Consider the following 25,000-nt stretch of genomic DNA (forward strand, 5'->3'; position numbering starts at 1 on the left):
TAGAGAGTATCAGATACTGGAATAAAGACTACAGTCTTAGAGAGTATCAGATACTGGAATAAAGACTACAGTCTTAGAGAGTATCAGATACTGGAATAAAGACTACAGTCTTAGAGAGTATCAGATACTGGAATAAAGACTACAGACTTAGAGAGTATCAGATACTGGAATAAAGACTACAGTCTTAGAGAGTATCAGATACTGGAATAAAGACTACAGTCTTAGAGATTATCAGATACTGGAATAAAGACTACAGACTTAGAGAGTATCAGATACTGGAATAAAGACTACAGACTTTGAGAGTATCAGATACTGGAATAAAGACTACAGTCTTAGAGAGTATCAGATACTGGAATAAAGACTACAGACTTAGAGAGTATCAGATACTGGGATAAAGACTACAGTCTTAGAGAGTATCAGATACTGGAATAAAGACTACAGTCTTAGAGAGTATCAGATACTGGAATAAAGACTACAGACTTAGAGAGTATCAGATACTGGAATAAAGACTACAGACTTAGAGAGTATCAGATACTGGAATAAAGACTACAGACTTAGAGAGTATCAGATACTGGAATAAAGACTACAGACTTAGAGAGTATCAGATACTGGGATAAAGACTACAGTCTTAGAGAGTATCAGATACTGGAATAAAGACTAGTCTTAGAGAGTATCAGATACTGGAATAAAGACTACAGACTTAGAGAGTATCAGATACTGGAATAAAGACTACAGACTTAGAGAGTATCAGATACTGGAATAAAGACTACAGTCTTAGAGATTATCAGATACTGGAATAAAGACTACAGACTTAGAGAGTATCAGATACTGGAATAAAGACTACAGACTTTGAGAGTATCAGATACTGGAATAAAGACTACAGTCTTAGAGAGTATCAGATACTGGAATAAAGACTACAGACTTAGAGAGTATCAGATACTGGGATAAAGACTACAGTCTTAGAGAGTATCAGATACTGGAATAAAGACTAGTCTTAGAGAGTATCAGATACTGGAATAAAGACTAGTCTTAGAGAGCGGTGAAGACCAAATGTTTGATGTAAAAGTGAGTGTCACCAGAGGAGTGCATGAGAAATGATCGACGGTGAGAGGATCAACTTCCTGCTCTACGTCCAGACTGTCCCTGTTGACACTCCTGAGGAAAAACAAACACAATGTTAGAACTGCAGATCAGCAAAAAGAGTTTGAATAGTTTACACACCTGTTTAGCCCCTCCCCCTCCTGTTTAGCCCCCCCCAACACCTCATGTTTAGCCCCTCCCCCCGTTTAGCCCCTCCCCACCCCCTGTTTAGCCCAACCCCCTCTCCTGTTTAGCCATCCCTCTCCTGTTTAGCCCTCCCCCTCTCCTGTTTAGCCCTCCCCCTCTCCTGTTTAGCCCCTCCCCCCGTTTAGCCCCTCCCCACCCCCTGTTTAGCCATCCCTCTCCTGTTTAGCCCTCCCCTCTCCTGTTTAGCCCCTCCCTCTCCGGTTTAGCCCCTCCCTGTCATGTATAATTGCTCTAATAAATTTTGATCTGTGACCAGATGATTTAAGTCGACATTCTGCCTGTCTCACGGAACCAGGATGCTAAAACTGGATGAGATGCATAATTCATATGTTAATATCCCAAATTTTTTTTTTTGTACATCAGGAGATACTCTCAACACAAACAAGTGTGAGTATCTCCAGGGAATGAGTTTATACTGTATACATATGTGTGTGGATGAGGTGTGTGTGGATGAGGTGTGTGTGAGGTGTGTGTGTATGTGTGTAAGTAAAAATATATAAATATACACTGCTCAAAAAAATAAAGGGAACACTAAAATAACACATCCTAGATCTGAATGAATGAAATATTCTTATTAAATACTTTTTTCTTTACACAGTTGAATGTGCTGACAACAAAATCACACAACAATTATCAATGGAAATCAAATTTATCAACCCATGGAGGTCTGGATTTGGAGTCACCCTCAAAATTAAAGTCGAAAACCACACTACAGGCTGATCCAACTTTGATGTAATGTCCTTAAAACAAGTCAAAATGAGGCTCAGTAGTGTGTGTGGCCTCCACGTGCCTGTATGACCTCCCTACAACGCCTGGGCATTCTCCTGATGAGGTAGCGGATGGTCTCCTGAGGGATCTCCTCCCAGACCTGGACTAAAGCCTCCGCCAACTCCTGGACAGTCTGTGGTGCAACGTGGCGTTGGTGGATGGAGCGAGACATGATGTCCCAGATGTGCTCAATTGGATTCAGGTCTGGGGAACGGGCGGGCCAGTCCATAGCATCGATGCCTTCCTCTTGCAGGAACTGCTGACACACTCCAGCCACATGAGGTCGAGCGTTGTCTTGCATTAGGATGAACCCAGGGCCGACCGCACCAGCATATGGTCTCACAAGGGGTCTGAGGATCTCATCTCGGTACCTAATGGCAGTCAGGCTACCTCTGGCGAGCACATGGAGGGCTGTGCGGCCCCCCCAAAGAAATGCCACCCCACACCATGACTGACCCACCGCCAAACCGGTCATGCTGGAGGATGTTGCAGGCAGCAGAACGTTCTCCACAGTGTCTCCAGACTGTTACGGCTGTCACATGTGCTCAGTGTGAACCTGCTTACATCTGTGAAGAGCACAGGGCGCCAGTGGCAAATTTGCTAATCTTGGTGTTCTCTGGCAAATGCCAAACGTCCTGCACGGTGTTGGGCTGAAAGCACAACCCCCACCTGTGGACGTCGGGCCCTCATACCACCCTCATGGAGTCTGTTTCTGACCGTTTGAGCAGACGCATGCACATTTGTGGCCTGCTGGAGGTCATTTTGCAGGGCTCTGGCAGTGCTCCTCCTGCTCCTCCTTGCACAAAGGCAGAGGTAGCGGTCCTGCTGCTGGGTTGCTGCCCTCCTACGGCCTCCTCCACGTCTCCTGATGTACTGGCCTGTCTCCTGGTAGCGCCTCCATGCTCTGGACACTACGCTGACAGACACAGCAAACCTTCTTGCCACAGCTCGCATTGATGTGCCATCCTGGATGAGCTGCACTACCTGAGCCACTTGTGTGGGTTGTAGACTCCATCTCATGCTACCACTAGAGTGAAAGCACCGCCAGCATTCAAAAGTGACCAAAACATCAGCCAGGAAGCATAGGAACTGAGAAGTGGTCTGTGGTCCCCACCTGCAGAACCACTCCTTTATTGGGGGTGCCTTGCTAATTGCCTATAATTTCTACCTGTTGTCTATTCCATTTGCACAACAGAATGTGACATTTATTGTCAATCAGTGTTGCTTCCTAAGTGGACAGTTTGATTTCACAGAAGTGTGATTGACTTGGAGTTATATTGTGTTGTTTAAGTGTTCCCTTTATTTTTTTGAGCAGTGTACATTATATACTACTACTACCACTACTACCTATAGAACAGTCTGGAGATGATAATATATACATTATATACTACCACTACTACCTATAGAACAGTCTGGAGATGATAATATATACATTATATACTACCACTACCACTACTACCTATAGAACAGTCTGGAGATGATAATATATACATTATATACTACCACTACTACCTATAGAACAGCCTGGAGATGATAATATATACATTATATACTACCACTACCACTACTACCTATAGAACAGCCTGGAGATGATAATATATACATTATATACTACTACTACCACTACTACCTATAGAACAGCCTGGAGATGATAATATATACATTATATACTACTACTACCACTACTACCTATAGAACAGCCTGGAGATGATAATATATACATTATATACTACCACTACTACCACTACTACCAATAGAACAGCCTGGAGATGATAATATATACATTATATACTACCACTACTACCAATAGAACAGCCTGGAGATGATAATATATACATTATATACTACCACTACTACCTATAGAACAGCCTGGAGATGATAATATATACATTATATACTACCACTACCACTACTACCTATAGAACAGCCTGGAGATGATAATATATACATTATATACTACTACTACCACTACTACCTATAGAACAGCCTGGAGATTATAATATATACATTATATACTACTACCACCACTACTACCTATAGAACAGCCTGGAGATGATAATATATACGTTATATACTACTACTACCACTACTACCTATAGAACAGTCTGGAGATGATAATATATACATTATATACTACCACTACTACCACTACTACCTATAGAACAGCCTGGAGATGATAATATATACATTATATACTACTACTACCACTACTACCTATAGAACAGCCTGGAGATGATAATATATACATTATATACTACTACTACCACTACTACCTATAGAACAGCCTGGAGATGATAATATATACATTATATCCTACCACTACTACCACTACTACCTATAGAACAGCCTGGAGATGATAATATATACATTATATACTACTACTACCACTACTACCTATAGAACAGCCTGGAGATGATAATATATACATTATATACTACTACTACCACTACTACCTATAGAACAGCCTGGATATGATAATATATACATTATATACTACCACTACCACCTATAAAACAGCCTGGAGATGATAATATATACATTATATACTACTACTACCACTACTACCTATAGAACAGCCTGGAGATGATAATATATACATTATATACTACCACTACTACCTATAGAACAGCCTGGAGATGATAATATATACATTATATACTACTACTACCACTACTACCTATAGAACAGCCTGGAGATGATAATATATACGTTATATACTACTACTACCACTACTACCTATAGAACAGTCTGGAGATGATAATATATACATTATATACTACTACTACCACTACTACCTATAGAACAGTCTGGAGATGATAATATATACATTATATACTACCACTACTACCACTACTACCAATAGAACAGCCTGGAGATGATAATATATACATTATATACTACCACTACTACCTATAGAACAGCCTGGAGATGATAATATATACATTATATACTACTACTACCACTACTACCTATAGAACAGCCTGGAGATGATAATATATACATTATATACTACTACTACCACTACTACCTATAGAACAGCCTGGAGATGATAATATATACATTATATACTACTACTACCACTACTACCTATAGAACAACCTGGAGATGATAATATATTCACTGCTCAAAAAAAATAAAGGGAACCCTAAAATAACACATCCTAGATCTGTGTAAGTAAACATATATTAATATACGTGTGCGAATGCATATACAGTTGAAGTTGGAAGTTTTCATACACCTCAGCCAGATTCATTTGAACTCAGTTTATCACAATTTCTGACATTTAATCCAAGTAAAAATTCCCTGTTTTAGGTCAGTTAAGATCACCACTTTATTTTAAGAATGTGAAATGCCAGAATAATAGTAGATAGAATGATTTATTTCAGCTTTCATCACATTCCCAGTGGGTCAGACGTTTACCTACACTCAATTAGTATTTGGTAGCATTGCCATTAAATTGTTTACCTTGAGTCAAACGTTTCAGGTAGCATTTTACAAGCTTCCCACAATAAGTTGGGTGAACTGTGGCCCATTCCTCCTGACAGAGCTGGTGTAACTGAGTCAGGTTTGTAGGCCTCCTGACAGAGCTGGTGTAACCGAGTCAGGTTTGTAGGCCTCCTGACAGAGCTGGTGTAACCGAGTCAGGTTTGTAGGCCTCCTGACAGAGCTGGTGTAACCGAGTCAGGTTTGTAGGCCTCCTGACAGAGCTGGTGTAACCGAGTCAGGTTTGTAGGCCTCCTGACAGAGCTGGTGTAACCGAGTCAGGTTTGTAGGCCTCCTGACAGAGCTGGTGTAACTGAGTCAGGTTTGTAGGCCTCCTGACAGAGCTGGTGTAACTGAGTCAGGTTTGTAGGCCTCCTGACAGAGCTGGTGTAACTGAGTCAGGTTTGTAGGCCTCCTGACAGAGCTGGTGTAACCGAGTCAGGTTTGTAGGCCTCCTGACAGAGCTGGTGTAACCGAGTCAGGTTTGTAGGCCTCCTGACAGAGCTGGTGTAACTGAGTCAGGTTTGTAGGCCTCCTGACAGAGCTGGTGTAACTGAGTCAGGTTTGTAGGCCTCCTGACAGAGCTGGTGTAACTGAGTCAGGTTTGTCGGCCTCCTGACAGAGCTGGTGTAACTGAGTCAGGTTTGTAGGCCTCCTGACAGGGCTGGTGTAACTGAGTCAGGTTTGTAGGCCTCCTTGCTCGCTCACACTTTTTCAGTTCTGCCCACAAACTTTCTATAGGATTGAGGTCAGGGCTTTGTGATGGCCACTCCAATACCTTGACTTTGTTGTCCTTAAGCCATTTTGAGCCATAACTTTGGAAGTATGTTGGGGTCATTGTCCATTTGGAAGACCCATTTGCAAACAAGCTTTAACATCCTGACTGATGTCTTGAGATGTTGCTTCAATATATCCACGTCATTTTCCATCCTCATGATGCATTTATTTTGTGAAGTGCACCAGACCCTCCTCCTGCAGCAAAGCACCCCCACAACATGATGCTGCCACCCCCGTGCTTCACGGTTGGGATGGTGTTCTTCAGCTTGCAAGCCTCCCCCTTTCTCCTCCAAACATAACGATGGTCATTATGGCCAAACAGTTCTATTTTGTTTAATCAGACCAGAGGACATTTCTCCAAAAAGTACGATCGTTGTCCCCATGTGCAGTCAAACCGTAGTCTGTCTTTTTTATGGCGGTTTTGGAGCAGTGGCTTCTTCCTTGCTGAGCGGCCTTTCAGGTTACGTCGATATAGGACTCGTTTTACTGTGGATATAGATACTTTTGTACCTGTTTCCTCCAGCATCTTCACAAGGTCCTTTGCTGTTGTTCTGGGATTGATTTGCACTTTTTGCACCAAAGTACGTTCATCTCTAGGAGACAGAACGCGTCTCCTTCCTGAGCGGTATGACGGCTGTGTAGTCCCATGGTGTTTATACTTGCGTACTATTGTTTGTACGGATGAACGTGGTACCTTCAGACGTTTGGGAATTGCTCCCAAGGATGAACCAGACTTGTGGAGGTCTACAATTATTTTTCTGAGGTCTTGGCTGATTTCTTTTGATTTTCCACTTGATGTCAAGCAAAGAGGCACTGAGTTTGAAGGTAGGCCTTGAAATACATCCACAGGTACACCTCCAATTGACTCAAATTATGTCAATTAGCCTATTTTCTGGAATTTACCAAGCTGTTTCAAGGCAGTCAACTTAGTGTATGTAAACTTCTGACCCACTGGAATTGTGATACAGTGAATTATAAGTGAAATAATCTGTCTGTAAACAATTGTTGGAAAAATGACTTGTGTCCTGCACAAAGTAGATGTCCTAACCAACTTGTCAAAACTATAGTTTCTTAACAAGAAATTTGTGGAGAAGTTGAAAAACAAGTTTTAATGACCCCAACCTAAGTGTTTGTAAACTTCCGACTTCAACTGTATGTGAGTATCTGGTGTGGGTGTATACCTCCAGTGGATGAGTGTGTGGATGAGGTGTGTGTATCCCTGTGCAGCGGCCAGGTGGAGCAGTGTCATCCCTCTGTGGCGTATGGAGTGAGCGAGGCGCTCTTCTCCCCCTCCTCTCCACCTCCCTCCCTCCATCATCCTCTCACATACTCCAACTATCCTCCTCTCAAACCATGGGCCTGACTGGAGAGAGAGAGGAGGGAGGGGGTGAGAAAGAGAGGAGGGAGGGGGTGAGAAAGAGAGGAGGGAAGGAGAGGGAGAGAAAAAAAGCATTTTTTGCAAATGAACACGACTCTACACCCTCTCCCCCACCCCCAACCTCCCCCCCACCCACCCTCCCTCCCTCACTCTCCCCCACCCTCCACACCCAACCTCCTCCCTCCCTCCCTCCCTCTCCCCTCCCTCCCTCCCTCCCTCCCCCACCCACCCACCCTCCCTCCCTCTCCCTCACCCACCCTTCCTCTTCCCCTCTCTCCTCCTCCCTCCCTCCCTCACCCCCCAACCTCTCCCCCACCCTCCCTCGCTCTTCTCCACCCTCCCACCCTTCCTCCACCCCCCAACCTCTCCCCACGGTCCCTCCCTCACCCTCACCCACTCCCACAACCTCCATCTCCCTCAACCACCCTCCCTCCGTCTCCCCCACCCTCCACCCCCAACCACCTCCCTTCCTCACTCCCTCCCTCACCCTCCCTCCCTCTCCCTCACCCACCCTCCCTCTCCCTCACCCACCCTCCCTCCCTCTCTCTCTCACCTACCTACCCACCCACCCTCCCTCCCTCCCTCCCTCACCCTCCCCACTGTCCCTCCCTCCCTCTCCCCCTCCCTCCCTCTCCATCACCCACCCTCCCTCCCTCTCCCCCTCACCCACCCTCCCTCCCTCCCTCCCTCCCTCTCTCTCTCTCTCACCCACCCACCCACCCACCCACCCACCCACCCACCCACCGTCCCTCCCTCCCTCCCTCCCTCCCTCTCCCTCCCTCTCCCCCTCCCTCCTCACCCACCCTCCCTCCCTCCCTCTCTCTCTCTTACCCTCCCACCCTCCCTCCCTCTCTCCCACCCACCCACCCTCCCTCCCTCCCTCCCTCCCTGCATCCCTCCCTCCCTCCCTCTCCCATCCTCCCTTCCTCTCCCCTCCCTCCCTCCCTCTCTCTCTCTCACCCACCCACCCACCCACCGTCCCTCCCTCCCTCCCTCCCTCCCTCCCTCCCTCTCCCTCCCTCTCCCCCTCCCCTCCTCACCCACCCTCCCTCCCTCCCTCTCTCTCTCTTACCCTCCCACCCTCCCTCCCTCTCTCCCACCCACCCACCCTCCCTCCCTCCCTCCCTCCCTGCATCCCTCCCTCCCTCCCTCTCCCATCCTCCCTTCCTCTCCCCCTCCCTCCCTCCCTCTCTCTCTCTCACCCACCCACCCACCCACCGTCCCTCCCTCCCTCTCCCTCACCCACCCTCCCTCCCTCTCCCCCTCCCTCCCTCCCTCCCTCTCTCACCCACCCACCCTCCCTCCCTCCCTCCTCTCCCTCTCCCTCCCTCCCTCCCTCCCCCTCCCTCCCTCCCCTCTCTCTCTCTCTCTCTCTCTCTCTCTCTCTCTCTCTCTCTCTCTAATCTCTCTCTCTCTCTCTCTCTCTCTCTCTCTCTCTCTCTCTCTCTCTCTCTCTCTCTCTCTCTCTCTCTCTCTCTCTCTCTCTCTCTCTCTCTCTCTCTCCCCCCTCCCTCCCTCCCTCTCACCCACCCACCCACCCTCTCTCTCTCTCTCTCTCTCTCTCTCTCTCTCTCTCTCTCTCCCCCTCTCCCCCTCCCTCCCTCTCCCCCTCCCTCCCTCTCCCCCTCCCTCCCTCTCCCCTCCCTCCCTCACCCAATCTCCCGTTCTTTGCTGTCTTTCTTTCTCACGTTCTCTCCTTTCATCTGCTGGAGGAGTAGAGAGTTTTCCATTGAGGGCCACATGATAGTAACTCCCCTCCCCTGACACACAGTCTTGAATAACTAACCTTGAGGGAACACACAATTCAGTCCCATTTAAAATCCTATTTACCCTAACACTAACCCTAGTTCCTAACCATAAAACTAAAACTAATCCTAGCTCCTAACCCTAAAAATAACCCTAACCCTAACCCTATCCCTAAAACTAATCCTAGCTCCTAACCCTAAAACTAGTCCCTAACCCTAAAACTAACCCTAGCTCCTAACCCTAAAACTAATCCCTAACCCTAAAACTAACCCTAGCTCCTAACCCTAGCTCCTAACCCTAAAACTAATCCCTATCCCTAAAACTAATCCTAAAACTAACTCTAGCTCCTAACCCTAAAACTAACTCTAGCTCCTAACCCTAAAACTAACCCTAGCTCCTAACCCTAAAACTAACACTAGCTCCTAACCCTAAAACTAACCCTAGCTCCTAACACTAGCTCCTAACCCTAAAACTAACCCTAGCTCCTAACCCTAGCTCCTAACCCTAAAACTAACCCTAGCTCCTAACCCTAAAACTAACCCTAGCTCCTAACCCTAAAACTAACCCTAGCTCCTAACCCTAGTCCCTAACCCTAAAACTAACCCTAGCTCCTATCCCTAAAACTAACCCTTTTCCCTAACCCTAAAACTAACACTAGCTCCTAACCCTAAAACTAACCCTAGCTCCTAACCCTAAAACTAACCCTAGCTCCTAACCCTAAAACTAACCCTAGTCCCTAACCCTAAAACTAACACTAGCTCCTAACCCTAAAACTAACCCTAAAACTAACCCTAGCTCCTAACCCTAAAACTAACCCTAGCTCCTAACCCTAAAACTAACCCTAGCTCCTAACCCTAGCTCCTAACCCTAAAAATAATCCTAGCTCCTAACCCTAAAACTAACCCTAGCTGCTAACCCTAAAAGTAACCCTAGTTCCTAACCCTAAAACTAACCCTAAAACTAACCCTAGTTCCTAACCCTAAAACTAACCCTAAAACTAACCCTAGCTCCTAACCCTAAAACTAACCCTAGCTCCTAACCCTAAAACTAACCCCAGTTCCTAACCCTAAAACTAACCCTAAAACTAACCCTAGCTCCTAACCCTAAAACTAACCCTAAAACTAACCCTAGCTCCTAACCCTAAAACTAACCCTAGCTCCTAACCCTAAAACTAACCCTAGCTCCTAACCCAAAAACTAAGCCTAGTTCCTAACCCTAAAACTAACCCTAGGTCCTAACCCTAGCTCCTAACCCTAAAACTAACCCTAAAACTAACCCTAGTTCCTAACCCTAAAACTAACCCTAGTTCCTAACCCTAAAACTAACCCTAGTTCCTAACCCTAAAACTAACCCTAGCTCCTAACCCTAACCCTAAAACTAACCCTAGTTCCTAACCCTAAAACTAACCCTAGCTCCTAACCCTAGCTCCTAACCCTAGCTCCTAACCCTAACCCTAGCTCCTAACCCTAGCTCCTAACCCTAGCTCCTAACCCCTAACCCTAGCTCCTAACCCTAGCTCCTAACCCTAGCTCCTAACCCTAGTTCCTAACCCTAGCTCCTAACCCTAGCTCCTAACCCTAGCTCCTAACCCTACAACTAACCCTAGCTCATAACCCTAGCTCCTAACCCTAGCTCCTAACCCTAGTTCCTAACCCTAGTTCCTAACCCTAAAACTAACCCTAACCCTAAAACTAACCCTAGCTCCTAACCCTAGCTCCTAACCCTACGACTAACCCTAGTTCCTAACCCTAAAACTAACCCTAGCTCCTAACCCTAGCTCCTAACCCTAGCTCCTAACCCTACAACTAACCCTAGTTCCTAACCCTAAAACTAACCCTAGCTCCTAACCCTAGTTCCTAACCCTAAAACTAACCCTAGCTCCTAACCCTAGTTCCTAACCCTACAACTAACCCTAGCTCCTATCCCTAAAACTAACCCTAAAACTAACCTTAGCTCCTAACCCTAAAACTAACCCTAGCTCCTAACCCTAGCTCCTAACCCTAGCTTCTTGAAGTGTACCTATGATGAAAATTACAGGCCTCTCATCTTTTTAAGTGGGAGAACTTGCACAATTGGTGGCTGACTAAATACTTTTTTGCCCCACTGTGTATATATATATATAAGACTAACTCTGCAGATAGCACCATTGGGTGACATTAACCTGGAGCTAACCCTGCAGATAGCACTACTGGGTGACATTAACCTGGAGCTAACCCTGCAGATAGCACTACTGGGTGACATTAACCTGGAGCTAACCCTGCAGATAGCACTACTGGGTGACATTAACCTAACTCTGCAGATAGCACCATTGGGTGACATTAACCTAACTCTGCAGATAGCACCATTGGGTGACATTAACCTGGAGCTAACCCTGCAGATAGCACTACTGGGTGACATTAACCTGGAGCTAACCCTGCAGATAGCACTACTGGGTGACATTAACATGGAGCTAACTCTGCAGATAGCACTACTGGGTGACATTAACCTGGAGCTAACCCTGCAGATAGCACTACTGGGTGACATGAACCTGGAGCTAACCCTGCAGATAGCACTACTGGGTGACATTAACCTGGAGCTAACCCTGCAGATAGCACTACTGGGTGACATGAACCTGGAGCTAGCCCTACAGATAGCACTACTGGGTGACATTAACCTGGAGCTAACCCTGCAGATAGCACTACTGGGTGACATTAACCTGGAGCTAACCCTGCAGATAGCACTACTGGGTGACATTAACCTGGAGCTAACCCTGCAGATAGCACTACTGGGTGACATTAACCTAACCCTGCAGATAGCACTACTGGGTGACATTAGGAAGGAATGGCATAAGGAAGTGGATGGCTGAAAACTTTCTACTTGTAAACTCGGATGTGTATTCATAATGTCCGGCGCCGACTGAGATGGCCGCCTCGCTTCGCGTTCCTAGATGATAATATATACATTATATACTACCACTACCACTACTACCTATAGAACAGCCTGGAGATGATAATATATACATTATATACTACTACTACCACTACTACCTATAGAACAGCCTGGAGATTATAATATATACATTATATACTACTACCACCACTACTACCTATAGAACAGCCTGGAGATGATAATATATACGTTATATACTACTACTACCACTACTACCTATAGAACAGCCTGGAGATGATAATATATACATTATATACTACCACTACTACCACTACTACCTATAGAACAGCCTGGAGATGATAATATATACATTATATACTACTACTACCACTACTACCTATAGAACAGCCTGGAGATGATAATATATACATTATATACTACTACTACCACTACTACCTATAGAACAGCCTGGAGATGATAATATATACATTATATCCTACCACTACTACCACTACTACCTATAGAACAGCCTGGAGATGATAATATATACATTATATACTACTACTACCACTACTACCTATAGAACAGCCTGGAGATGATAATATATACATTATATACTACTACTACCACTACTACCTATAGAACAGCCTGGATATGATAATATATACATTATATACTACCACTACCACCTATAAAACAGCCTGGAGATGATAATATATACATTATATACTACTACTACCACTACTACCTATAGAACAGCCTGGAGATGATAATATATACATTATATACTACCACTACTACCTATAGAACAGCCTGGAGATGATAATATATACATTATATACTACTACTACCACTACTACCTATAGAACAGTCTGGAGATGATAATATATACATTATATACTACCACTACTACCACTACTACCAATAGAACAGCCTGGAGATGATAATATATACATTATATACTACCACTACTACCTATAGAACAGCCTGGAGATGATAATATATACATTATATACTACTACTACCACTACTACCTATAGAACAGCCTGGAGATGATAATATATACATTATATACTACTACTACCACTACTACCTATAGAACAGCCTGGAGATGATAATATATACATTATATACTACTACTACCACTACTACCTATAGAACAACCTGGAGATGATAATATATTCACTGCTCAAAAAAAATAAAGGGAACCCTAAAATAACACATCCTAGATCTGTGTAAGTAAACATATATTAATATACGTGTGCGAATGCATATACAGTTGAAGTTGGAAGTTTTCATACACCTCAGCCAGATTCATTTGAACTCAGTTTATCACAATTTCTGACATTTAATCCAAGTAAAAATTCCCTGTTTTAGGTCAGTTAAGATCACCACTTTATTTTAAGAATGTGAAATGCCAGAATAATAGTAGATAGAATGATTTATTTCAGCTTTCATCACATTCCCAGTGGGTCAGACGTTTACCTACACTCAATTAGTATTTGGTAGCATTGCCATTAAATTGTTTACCTTGAGTCAAACGTTTCAGGTAGCATTTTACAAGCTTCCCACAATAAGTTGGGTGAACTGTGGCCCATTCCTCCTGACAGAGCTGGTGTAACTGAGTCAGGTTTGTAGGCCTCCTGACAGAGCTGGTGTAACCGAGTCAGGTTTGTAGGCCTCCTGACAGAGCTGGTGTAACCGAGTCAGGTTTGTAGGCCTCCTGACAGAGCTGGTGTAACCGAGTCAGGTTTGTAGGCCTCCTGACAGAGCTGGTGTAACCGAGTCAGGTTTGTAGGCCTCCTGACAGAGCTGGTGTAACCGAGTCAGGTTTGTAGGCCTCCTGACAGAGCTGGTGTAACTGAGTCAGGTTTGTAGGCCTCCTGACAGAGCTGGTGTAACTGAGTCAGGTTTGTAGGCCTCCTGACAGAGCTGGTGTAACTGAGTCAGGTTTGTAGGCCTCCTGACAGAGCTGGTGTAACCGAGTCAGGTTTGTAGGCCTCCTGACAGAGCTGGTGTAACTGAGTCAGGTTTGTAGGCCTCCTGACAGAGCTGGTGTAACTGAGTCAGGTTTGTAGGCCTCCTGACAGAGCTGGTGTAACTGAGTCAGGTTTGTCGGCCTCCTGACAGAGCTGGTGTAACTGAGTCAGGTTTGTAGGCCTCCTGACAGGGCTGGTGTAACTGAGTCAGGTTTGTAGGCCTCCTTGCTCGCTCACACTTTTTCAGTTCTGCCCACAAACTTTCTATAGGATTGAGGTCAGGGCTTTGTGATGGCCACTCCAATACCTTGACTTTGTTGTCCTTAAGCCATTTTGAGCCATAACTTTGGAAGTATGTTGGGGTCATTGTCCATTTGGAAGACCCATTTGCAAACAAGCTTTAACATCCTGACTGATGTCTTGAGATGTTGCTTCAATATATCCACGTCATTTTCCATCCTCATGATGCATTTATTTTGTGAAGTGCACCAGACCCTCCTCCTGCAGCAAAGCACCCCCACAACATGATGCTGCCACCCCCGTGCTTCACGGTTGGGATGGTGTTCTTCAGCTTGCAAGCCTCCCCCTTTCTCCTCCAAACATAACGATGGTCATTATGGCCAAACAGTTCTATTTTGTTTAATCAGACCAGAGGACATTTCTCCAAAAAGTACGATCGTTGTCCCCATGTGCAGTCAAACCGTAGTCTGTCTTTTTTATGGCGGTTTTGGAGCAGTGGCTTCTTCCTTGCTGAGCGGCCTTTCAGGTTACGTCGATATAGGACTCGTTTTACTGTGGATATAGATACTTTTGTACCTGTTTCCTCCAGCAAAACTAACCCTAGCTGCTAACCCTAGCTCCTAACCCTAGCTCCTAACCCTAGCTTCTTGAAGTGTACCTATGATGAAAATTACAGGCCTCTCATCTTTTTAAGTGGGAGAACTTGCACAATTGGTGGCTGACTAAATACTTTTTTGCCCCACTGTGTATATATATATATAAGACTAACTCTGCAGATAGCACCATTGGGTGACATTAACCTGGAGCTAACCCTGCAGATAGCACTACTGGGTGACATTAACCTGGAGCTAACCCTGCAGATAGCACTACTGGGTGACATTAACCTGGAGCTAACCCTGCAGATAGCACTACTGGGTGACATTAACCTAACTCTGCAGATAGCACCATTGGGTGACATTAACCTAACTCTGCAGATAGCACCATTGGGTGACATTAACCTGGAGCTAACCCTGCAGATAGCACTACTGGGTGACATTAACCTGGAGCTAACCCTGCAGATAGCACTACTGGGTGACATTAACATGGAGCTAACTCTGCAGATAGCACTACTGGGTGACATTAACCTGGAGCTAACCCTGCAGATAGCACTACTGGGTGACATGAACCTGGAGCTAACCCTGCAGATAGCACTACTGGGTGACATTAACCTGGAGCTAACCCTGCAGATAGCACTACTGGGTGACATGAACCTGGAGCTAGCCCTACAGATAGCACTACTGGGTGACATTAACCTGGAGCTAACCCTGCAGATAGCACTACTGGGTGACATTAACCTGGAGCTAACCCTGCAGATAGCACTACTGGGTGACATTAACCTGGAGCTAACCCTGCAGATAGCACTACTGGGTGACATGAACCTGGAGCTAACCCTGCAGATAGCACTACTGGGTGACATTAACCTGGAGCTAACCCTGCAGATAGCACTACTGGGTGACATTAACCTAACCCTGCAGATAGCACTACTGGGTGACATTAGGAAGGAATGGCATAAGGAAGTGGATGGCTGAAAACTTTCTACTTGTAAACTCGGATGTGTATTCATAATGTCCGGCGCCGACTGAGATGGCCGCCTCGCTTCGCGTTCCTAGGAAACTATGCAGTTTTTTGTTTTTTTTACGTGTTATTTCTTACATTAGTACCCCAGGTCATCTTAGGTTTCATTACATACAGTCGAGAAGAACTACTGAATATAAGATCAGCGTCAACTCACCATCAGTACGACCAAGAATATGTTTTCCGCGACGCGGATCCTGTGTTCTGCCTTACAAACAGGACAACGGAATGGATCGCATGCAGCGACCCAAGGAAACGACTCCGAAAAAGAGGGAAACGCGGCGGTGTTCTGGTCAGACTCCGAAAAAGGGCACATCGCGCACCACTTCCCAGTATTCTTCTTGCCAATGTCCAGTCTCTCGACAACAAGGTTGATGAAATCCGAGCAAGGGTGGCATTCCAGAGGGACATCAGAGACTGCAACGTTCTCTGCTTTACGGAAACATGGCTTACTGGGAAGACGCTATCCAGGGCGGTGCAGCCAACGGGTTTCTCCACGCATCGCGCGGACAGAAACAAACATCTCTCTGGTATGAAGAGTGGCGGGGGCGTATGCCTCATGACTAACGGGACATGGTGTGATGAAGGAAACATACAGGAACTCAAATCCTTCTGTTCACCTGATTTAGAATTCCTCACAATCAAATGTAGACCGCATTATCTTCCAAGAGAATTCTCTTCGATTATAATCACAGCCGTATATACCCCCCCCCAAGCAGACACATCGATGGCTCTGAACGAACTTTATTTAACTCTTTGCAAACTGGAAAACATTTATCCGGAGGCTGCATTCATTGTAGCTGGGGATTTTAACAAAGCCAATCTGAAAACAAGACTCCCTAAATTTTATCAGCATATCGATTGCGCAACCAGGGGTGGTAAAACCTTGGATCATTGTTACTCTAACTTCCGCGACGCATATAAGGCCCTGCCCCGCCCCCCCTTTCGGAAAAGCTGACCACGACTCCATTTTGCTGATCCCTGCCTACAGGCAGAAATTAAAACAAGAGGCTCCCACGCTGAGGTCTGTCCAACGCTGGTCAGACCAAGCTGACTCTACACTCCAAGACTGCTTCCATCACGTGGACTGGGACATGTTTCGTATTGCGTCAGATGGGAATATTGACGAATACGCTGATTCGGTGTGCGAGTTCATTAGAACGTGCGTCGAAGATGTCGTTCCCATAGCAACGATAAAAACATTCTCTAACCAGAAACCGTGGATTGATGGCAGCATTCGTGTGAAACTGAAAGCGCGAACCACTGCTTTTAATCAGGGCAAGGTGTCTGGCAACATGACTGAATACAAACAGTGCAGCTATTCCCTCCGCAAGGCTATTAAACAAGCTAAGCGTCAGTACAGAGACAAAGTGGAATCTCAATTCAATGGCTCAGACACAAGAGGCATGTGGCAGGGTCTACAGTCAATCACGGACTACAAGATGAAATACAGCCCAGTCACGGACCAGGATGTATTGCTCCCAGGCAGACTAAATAACTTTTTTGCCCGCTTTGAGGACAATACAGTGCCACTGACACGGCCTGCAACGGAAACATGCGGTCTCTCCTTCACTGCAGCCGAGGTGAGTAAGACATTTAAACGTGTTAACCCTCGCAAGGCTGCAGGCCCAGACGGCATCCCCAGCCACGCCCTCAGAGCAAGCGCAGACCAGCTGGCCGGTGTGTTTACGGACATCAATCAATCCCTATACCAGTCTGCTGTTCCCACATGCTTCAAGAGGGCCACCATTGTTCCTGTTCCCAAGAAAGCTAAGGTAACTGAGCTAAACGACTACCGCCCCGTAGCACTCACTTCCGTCATCATGAAGTGCTTTGAGAGACTAGTCAAGGACCATATCACCTCCACCCTACCTGACACCCTAGACCCACTCCAATTTGCTTACCGCCCAAATAGGTCCACAGACGATGCAATCTCAACCACACTGCACACTGCCCTAACCCACCTGGACAAGAGGAATACCTATGTGAGAATGCTGTTCATCGACTACAGCTCGGCATTCAACACCATAGTACCCTCCAAGCTCGTCATCAAGCTCGAGACCCTGGGTCTCGACCCCGCCCTGTGCAACTGGGTACTGGACTTCCTGACGGGCCGCCCCCAGGTGGTGAGGGTAGGCAACAACATCTCCTCCCCGCTGATCCTCAACACGGGGGCCCCACAAGGGTGCGTTCTGAGCCCTCTCCTGTACGCCCTGTTCACCCACGACTGCGTGGCCACGCACGCCTCCAACTCAATCATCAAGTTTGCGGACGACACAACAGTGGTAGGCTTGATTACCAACAACGACGAGACGGCCTACAGGGAGGAGGTGAGGGCCCTCGGAGTGTGGTGTCAGGAAAATAACCTCACGCTCAACGTCAACAAAACTAAGGAGATGATTGTGGACTTCAGGAAACAGCAGAGGGAACACCCCCCTATCCACATCGATGGAACAGTAGTGGAGAGGGTAGCTAGTTTTAAGTTCCTCGGCATACACATCACAGACAAACTGAATTGGTCCACTCACACTGACAGCGTCGTGAAGAAGGCGCAGCAGCGCCTATTCAACCTCAGGAGGCTGAAGAAATTCGGCTTGTCACCAAAAGCACTCACAAACTTCTACAGATGCACAATCGAGAGCATCCTGGCGGGCTGTATCACCGCCTGGTACGGCAACTGCTCCGCCCTCAACCGTAAGGCTCTCCAGAGGGTAGTGAGGACTGCACAACGCATCACCGGGGGCAAACTACCTGCCCTCCAGGACACCTACACCACCCGTTGTTACAGGAAGGCCATAAAGATCATCAAGGACATCAACCACCCGAACCACTGCCTGTTCACCCGGCTATCATCCAGAAGGCGAGGTCAGTACAGGTGCATCAAAGCTGGGACCGAGAGACTGAAAAACAGCTTCTATCTCAAGGCCATCAGACTGTTAAACAGCCACCACTAACATTGAGTGGCTGCTGCCAACACACTGTCATTGACACTGACCCAACTCCATCCATTTTAATAATGGGAATTGATGGGAAATGATGTAAATATATCACTAGCCACTTTAAACAATGCTACCTTATATAATGTTACTTACCCTACATTATTCATCTCATATGCATATGTATATACTGTACTCTACATCATCGACTGCATCCTTATGTAACACAAGTATCACTAGCCACTTTAACTATGCCACTTTGTTTACTTTGTCTACATACTCATCTCTTATGTATATACTGTACTCTATACCATCTACTGTATGCTGCTCTGTACCATCACTCATTCATATATCCTTATGTACATGTTCCTTATCCCCTTACACTGTGTATAAGACAGTAGTTTTGGAATTGTTAGTTAGATTACTTGTTGGTTATCACTGCATTGTCGGAACTAGAAGCACAAGCATTTCGCTACACTCGCATTTAACATCTGCTAACCATGTGTATGTGACAAATAAAATCTGATTTGTCTTCTGACCTGGCTTCTGTCTTCGGGCGTGTGTGGGGAGAGTGTGCTGATCCGCTGGCATTGTGGCGGCGGATGTGTGTGTGGGGAGAGTGTGCTGATCCGCTGGCATTGTGGCGGCGGCTGTGTGTGTGGGTTGGTTGCAGACATCTCAGCCATCCTCCTCTCCATCTGCTCCAGTCTGTCCAGGATGGACATACGGAACTGGTTATCTAGAGAGACAGAGAGAAACAGAGAGAGGAGAGAGAGCAAGAGAAACACAGAGAGGAGAGAGAGAGAGAGAAAAGAGAAAGAGAGACCGAGAGAAACAGAGAGAGGAGAGAGAGAGAAACAGAGAGAGAGAAAGAGACCAAGAGAAACAGAGAAAGGAGAGAGAGAGACCGAGAGAAACAGAGAAAGGAGAGAGAGAGAGACCGAGAGAAACAGAGAGAGAGGAAGAGAGAGAGAGACCGAGAGAAAGGAGAGAGAAAGAGACCAAGAGAAACAGAGAAAGGAGAGAGAGAGAGAAGAGAAAGAGAAACAGAGAAAGGAGAGAGAGAGAGCAAAGAGAAAGGAGAAAGGGGAGAGAGGGGAAGAGAAAGAGAGAGAGATAAACTCCCATATCTATTGGGTGAAATACCACAGTGTGCATCACAGCAGCAAGATTTGTAATATAATAATAATAATATATGCCATTTAGCAGACGCTTTTATCCAAAGCGACTTACAGTCATGTGTGCATACGTTCTACGTATGGGTGGTCCCGGGAATCGAACCCACTACCCTGGCGTTACAAGCACCATGCTCTACCAACTGAGCTACAGAAGGACCCATTTGTGACCTGTTGCCACAAGGTCAACCAGTGAAGAACAAACACCATTATAAATACGACCCATATTTATGTTGATTTATTTTCCCTTTTGTACTTTAACTATTTGTACATCGTTACAACACTGAATATAGACACAATATGACATTTGAAATGTCTGTATTCTTTTGTAACTTCTGTGAGTGTAATGTTTACTTTTTTGTTTATTTCACTTTTGTTTGTTTACTTCACTTGCTTTGACAATGTTAACATATGTTTCCCATGCCAATAAAGCATTTAAATTGAATTGAATTGAGAGAGAGAGAGAGAGAGAGAGAGAGAGAGAGAGAGAGAGAGAGAGAGAGAGAGAGAGAGAGAGAGAGAGAGAGAGAGAGAGAGAGAGAGAGAGAGAGAGAGAGAGAGAGAGAGAGAGAGAGAGAGAGAGAGAGAGAGAGAGAGAGAGAGAGAGAGAGAGAGAGAGAGAGAGAGAGAGAGAGAGAGAGAGAGAGAGAGAGAGAGAGAGAGAGAGAGAGAGAGAGAGAGAGAGAGAGGAGACACAGGTCCTGGGGCTCTGTTCACAAACAAAAACAGACCCCACAGAGCCCCAGGACAGCAACACAATTAGACCCAACCAAATCATGAGAAAACAAAAAGATAATTACTTGACACATTGGAAAGAATTATCAAAAAAACAGAGCAAACTAGAATGCTATTTGTCCCTAAACAGAGAGTACACAGTGGCAGAATACCTGACCACTGTGACTGACCCAAACTTAAGGAAAGCTTTGACTATGTACAGACTCAGTGAGCATAGCCTTGCTATTTAGAAAGGCCACCGTAGGCAGACCTGGCTCTCAAGAGAAGATGTGCTCACTGCCTACAACATGAGGTGGAAACTGAGCTGCACTTCCTAACCTCCTGCCCAATGTATGACCATATTAGAGACACATATCAGGCCAAACACAGAAACAGACAAACTAGACACACAACATAGAATGCCCACTCAGATCACACCCTGACCAAACAAAACATAGAAACATACAGAGCAAACTATGGTCAGGGTGTGACAGTACCTCCCCCCCAAGGTGCGGACTCCGGCCGCAAAACCTGAACCTATAGGGGAGGGTCTGGGTGGGCATCTGTCCGCGGTGGCGGCTCTGGCGCTGGACGTGGCCCCCACTCCACCATAGTGGCGGCTCTGGCGCTGGACGTGGCCCCCACTCCACCATAGTGGCGGCTCTGGCGCTGGACGTGGCCCCCACTCCACCATAGTGGCGGCTCTGGCGCTGGACGTGGCCCCCACTCCACCATAGTGGCGGCTCTGGCGCTGGACGTGGCCCCCACTCCACCATAGTGGCGGCTCTGGCGCTGGACGTGGCCCCCACTCCAATTTAGGACTGGCAACCCTACTAAAGGACCCCACTGGACTGAGGGGCAGCTCCGGACTGAGGGGCGGAGGGTTGCCTGTCCAATGAAACATAGTGAAGCCCCAAAAGTGGATGGCTGCAAACTTTCCACTAAAACAGAGATGCTTGTTCTAGGTCCCAAGAAACAAAGAGATCTTCTGTTGAATCTGACAATTAATCTTGATGGTTGTACAGTCATCTCAAATAAAACTGAGGGACCTCGGCGTTACTCTGGACCCTGATCTCTCGTTTGAAGAACATATCAAGACCATTTCAAGGACAGCTTTTTTCCATCTATGTAACATTGCAAAAATCTGAAACTTTCTGTCCAAATCTGTGCTAAATACGGCTGCTAGAATCCTGACTAGAACCAAAAAATTTGATCATATTACTCCAGTGCTAGCCTCCCTACACTGGCTTCCTGTTAAGGCAAGGGCTGATTTCAAGGTTTTACTCCTAACCTACAAAGCATTACATGGGCTTGCTCCTACCTACCTCTCTGATTTGGTCCTGCTGTACATACCTACACGTACGCTACGGTCACAAGACGTAGGCCTCCTAATTGTCCCTAGAATTACTAAGCAAACAGCTGGAGGCAGGGCTTTCTCCTATAGAGCTCAATTTTTATGGAATGGTCTGCCTATCTATGTCAGAGACGCAAACTCGGTCTCAACCTTTAAGTCTTTACTGAAGACTCATCTCTTCAGTGGGTCATATGATTGAGTGTAGTCTGGCCCAGGAGTGGGAAGGTGAACGGAAAGGCACTGGAGCAACGAACCACCCTTGCTGTCTCTGCCTGGCCGGTTCCCCTCTTTCCACTGGGATTCTCTGCCTCTAACCCTACTACAGGGGCTGAGTCACTGGCTTACTGGGGCTCTTCCATGCCGTCCCTGCAGGGGATGCGTCACTGATGTGATCTTCCTGTCTGGGTTGGCACCCCCCCCCCCCCCCTAACCCTATTACAGGGGTTGAGTCACTGATGTGATGTTCCTGTCTGGGTTGTTGAAGGTGAACCTTCACCCCAGTCTGAGGTCCTGAGCACTCTGGATCAGGTTTTTGTCAAGGATCTCTCTGTAATTTGCTCTGTTCATCTTTCCCTCGATCCTGACTAGTCTCCCAGTCCCTGATGCTGAAAAACATCCCCACAGCATGATGCTGCCACCACCATGCTTCACCGTAGGGATAGTGCCAGGTTTCCTCCAGACGTGACGCTTGGCATTCAGGCCAAAGACTTCAATCTTGGTTTCATCAGACCAGAGAATCTTGTTTCTCATGGTCTGAGTCCTTTGGGTGCCTTTTGGCAAACACCAAACGGGCTGTCATGTTCCTTTTCCAGAGGAGTGGCTTCCATCTGGCCACTCTACCATAAAGGCCTGATTGGTGGAGTGCTGCAGAGATGGTTGTCCTTCTGGAAGGTTCTCCCATCTCCACAGAGGAACTCTGGAGCTCTGTCAGAGTGACCATTGGGTCCTTGGTCACAACCCTGACAAAGGCCATTATTCTCTATCACAGTGACATGGAAGTTGTCTAAAAGGGATTGAATTTGTTGCCTAATAGTGTTTTGGTTTCCACACTACTTTCCTTCCATCTATAGCATTTCTTAATATTATTCCGTTCCTTTGATGCCTCATGATTGAGTATTGCTCTGTTCAAGTAGACTGTGATTTTGCTGTGATCTGATACGGGAGTCAGTGGGCTGACATTTACATTTTACATTTAAGTCATTTAGCAGACGCTCTTATCCAGAGCGACTTACAATTGACTGTGAACGCTCTGAGAGACTCTGGGTTGAGGTCAGTGGGCTGACTGTGAAGGCTCTGAGAGACTCTGGGTTGAGGTCAGTGGGGCTGACTGTGAAGGCTCTGAGAGACTCTGGGTTGAGGTCAGTGGGCTGACTGTGAAGGCTCTGAGAGACTCTGGGTTGAGGTCAGTGGGCTGACTGTGAAGGCTCTGAGAGACTCTGGGTTGAGGTCAGTGGGCTGACTGTGAACGTTCTGAGAGACACTGGGTTGAGGTCAGTGGGCTGACTGTGAAGGCTCTGAGAGACTCTGGGTTGAGGTCAGTGGGCTGACTGTGAACGTTCTGAGAGACTCTGGGTTGAGGTCAGTGGGCTGACTGTGAACGCTCTGAGAGACTCTGGGTTGAGGTCAGTGGGCTGACTGTGAACGCTCTGAGAGACTCTGGGTTGAGATCAGTGATAAAGTAATCTACCGTACTACTGCCAAGAGATGAGCCGTAGCCTACCAGTGACTATGTACAGACCCATTTTTGTTGGTTATGGTGACGTAGTTGTGCCTAGGGAGGCATATGGGGGAGGGAATGATGTCACCTCCAGGTAGCCGTTTGTCCCCCTGTGTGCTGAGGGTGTCAGGTTCTTGTCCAGTTCTGGCATTTAGGTCACCACAGAATAGTACATGTCCCTCGGCCTGATTTCCCCCTCCAGGATGGAGAAGCTGTCTTCATTAAAGGGGATTCTAGTGGGGGGATATAGGGGATTCTAGTGGAGGGGATATAGGGGATTCTAGTGGGGGGATATAGGGATTCTAGTGGAGGGCATATAGGGGATTCTAGTGGGGGGATATAGGGGATTCTAGTGGGGGATATAGGGGATTCTAGTGGGGGATATAGGGGATTCTAGTGGGGGGATATAGGGGATTCTAGTGGGGGGATATAGGGGATTCTAGTGGGGGGATATAGGGGATTCTAGTGGGAGGATATAGGGGATTCTAGTGGGGGGATATAGGGGATTCTAGTGGGGGGATAGGGGATTCTAGTGGGGGGATATAGGGGATTCTAGTGGGAGGATATAGGGGATTCTAGTGGGGGATATAGGGGATTCTAGTGGGAGGATATAGGGGATTCTAGTGGGGGATATAGGGGATTCTAGTGGGGGGATATAGGGGATTCTAGTGGGGGATATGGGGGATATAGGGGATTCTAGTGGGGGGTATAGGGGATTCTAGTGGGGGATATAGGGGATTCTAGTGGGGGGATATAGGGGATTCTAGTGGGGGGATATAGGGGATTCTAGTGGGAGGATATAGGGGATTCTAGTGGGGGATATAGGGGATTCTAGTGGGGGGATATAGGGGATTCTAGTGGGGGATATAGGGGATTCTAGTGGGGGATATAGGGAATTCTAGTGGGGGATATAGGGGATTCTAGTGGGGGGATATAGGGGATTCTAGTGGGGGATATAGGGGAT

General features: G+C 46.5%; 1 protein-coding gene across 1 annotated transcript in view; it reads right to left on the reverse strand.

Annotated features, from left to right (window-relative positions):
• camta2 (calmodulin binding transcription activator 2) overlaps window positions 1-25,000 on the reverse strand; it is a 180,436-nt gene that overhangs the window by 9,817 nt on the left and 145,619 nt on the right. The window contains 3 exon segments of the mRNA XM_046329061.1: window positions 1,077-1,155; window positions 7,497-7,678; window positions 19,616-19,815. Coding sequence (XP_046185017.1) covers window positions 1,077-1,155; window positions 7,497-7,678; window positions 19,616-19,815 — 461 coding nt within the window.

Source organism: Oncorhynchus gorbuscha, linkage group LG25, assembly GCF_021184085.1.
Source record: "Oncorhynchus gorbuscha isolate QuinsamMale2020 ecotype Even-year linkage group LG25, OgorEven_v1.0, whole genome shotgun sequence".
Lineage (NCBI taxonomy): Eukaryota > Metazoa > Chordata > Actinopteri > Salmoniformes > Salmonidae > Oncorhynchus > Oncorhynchus gorbuscha.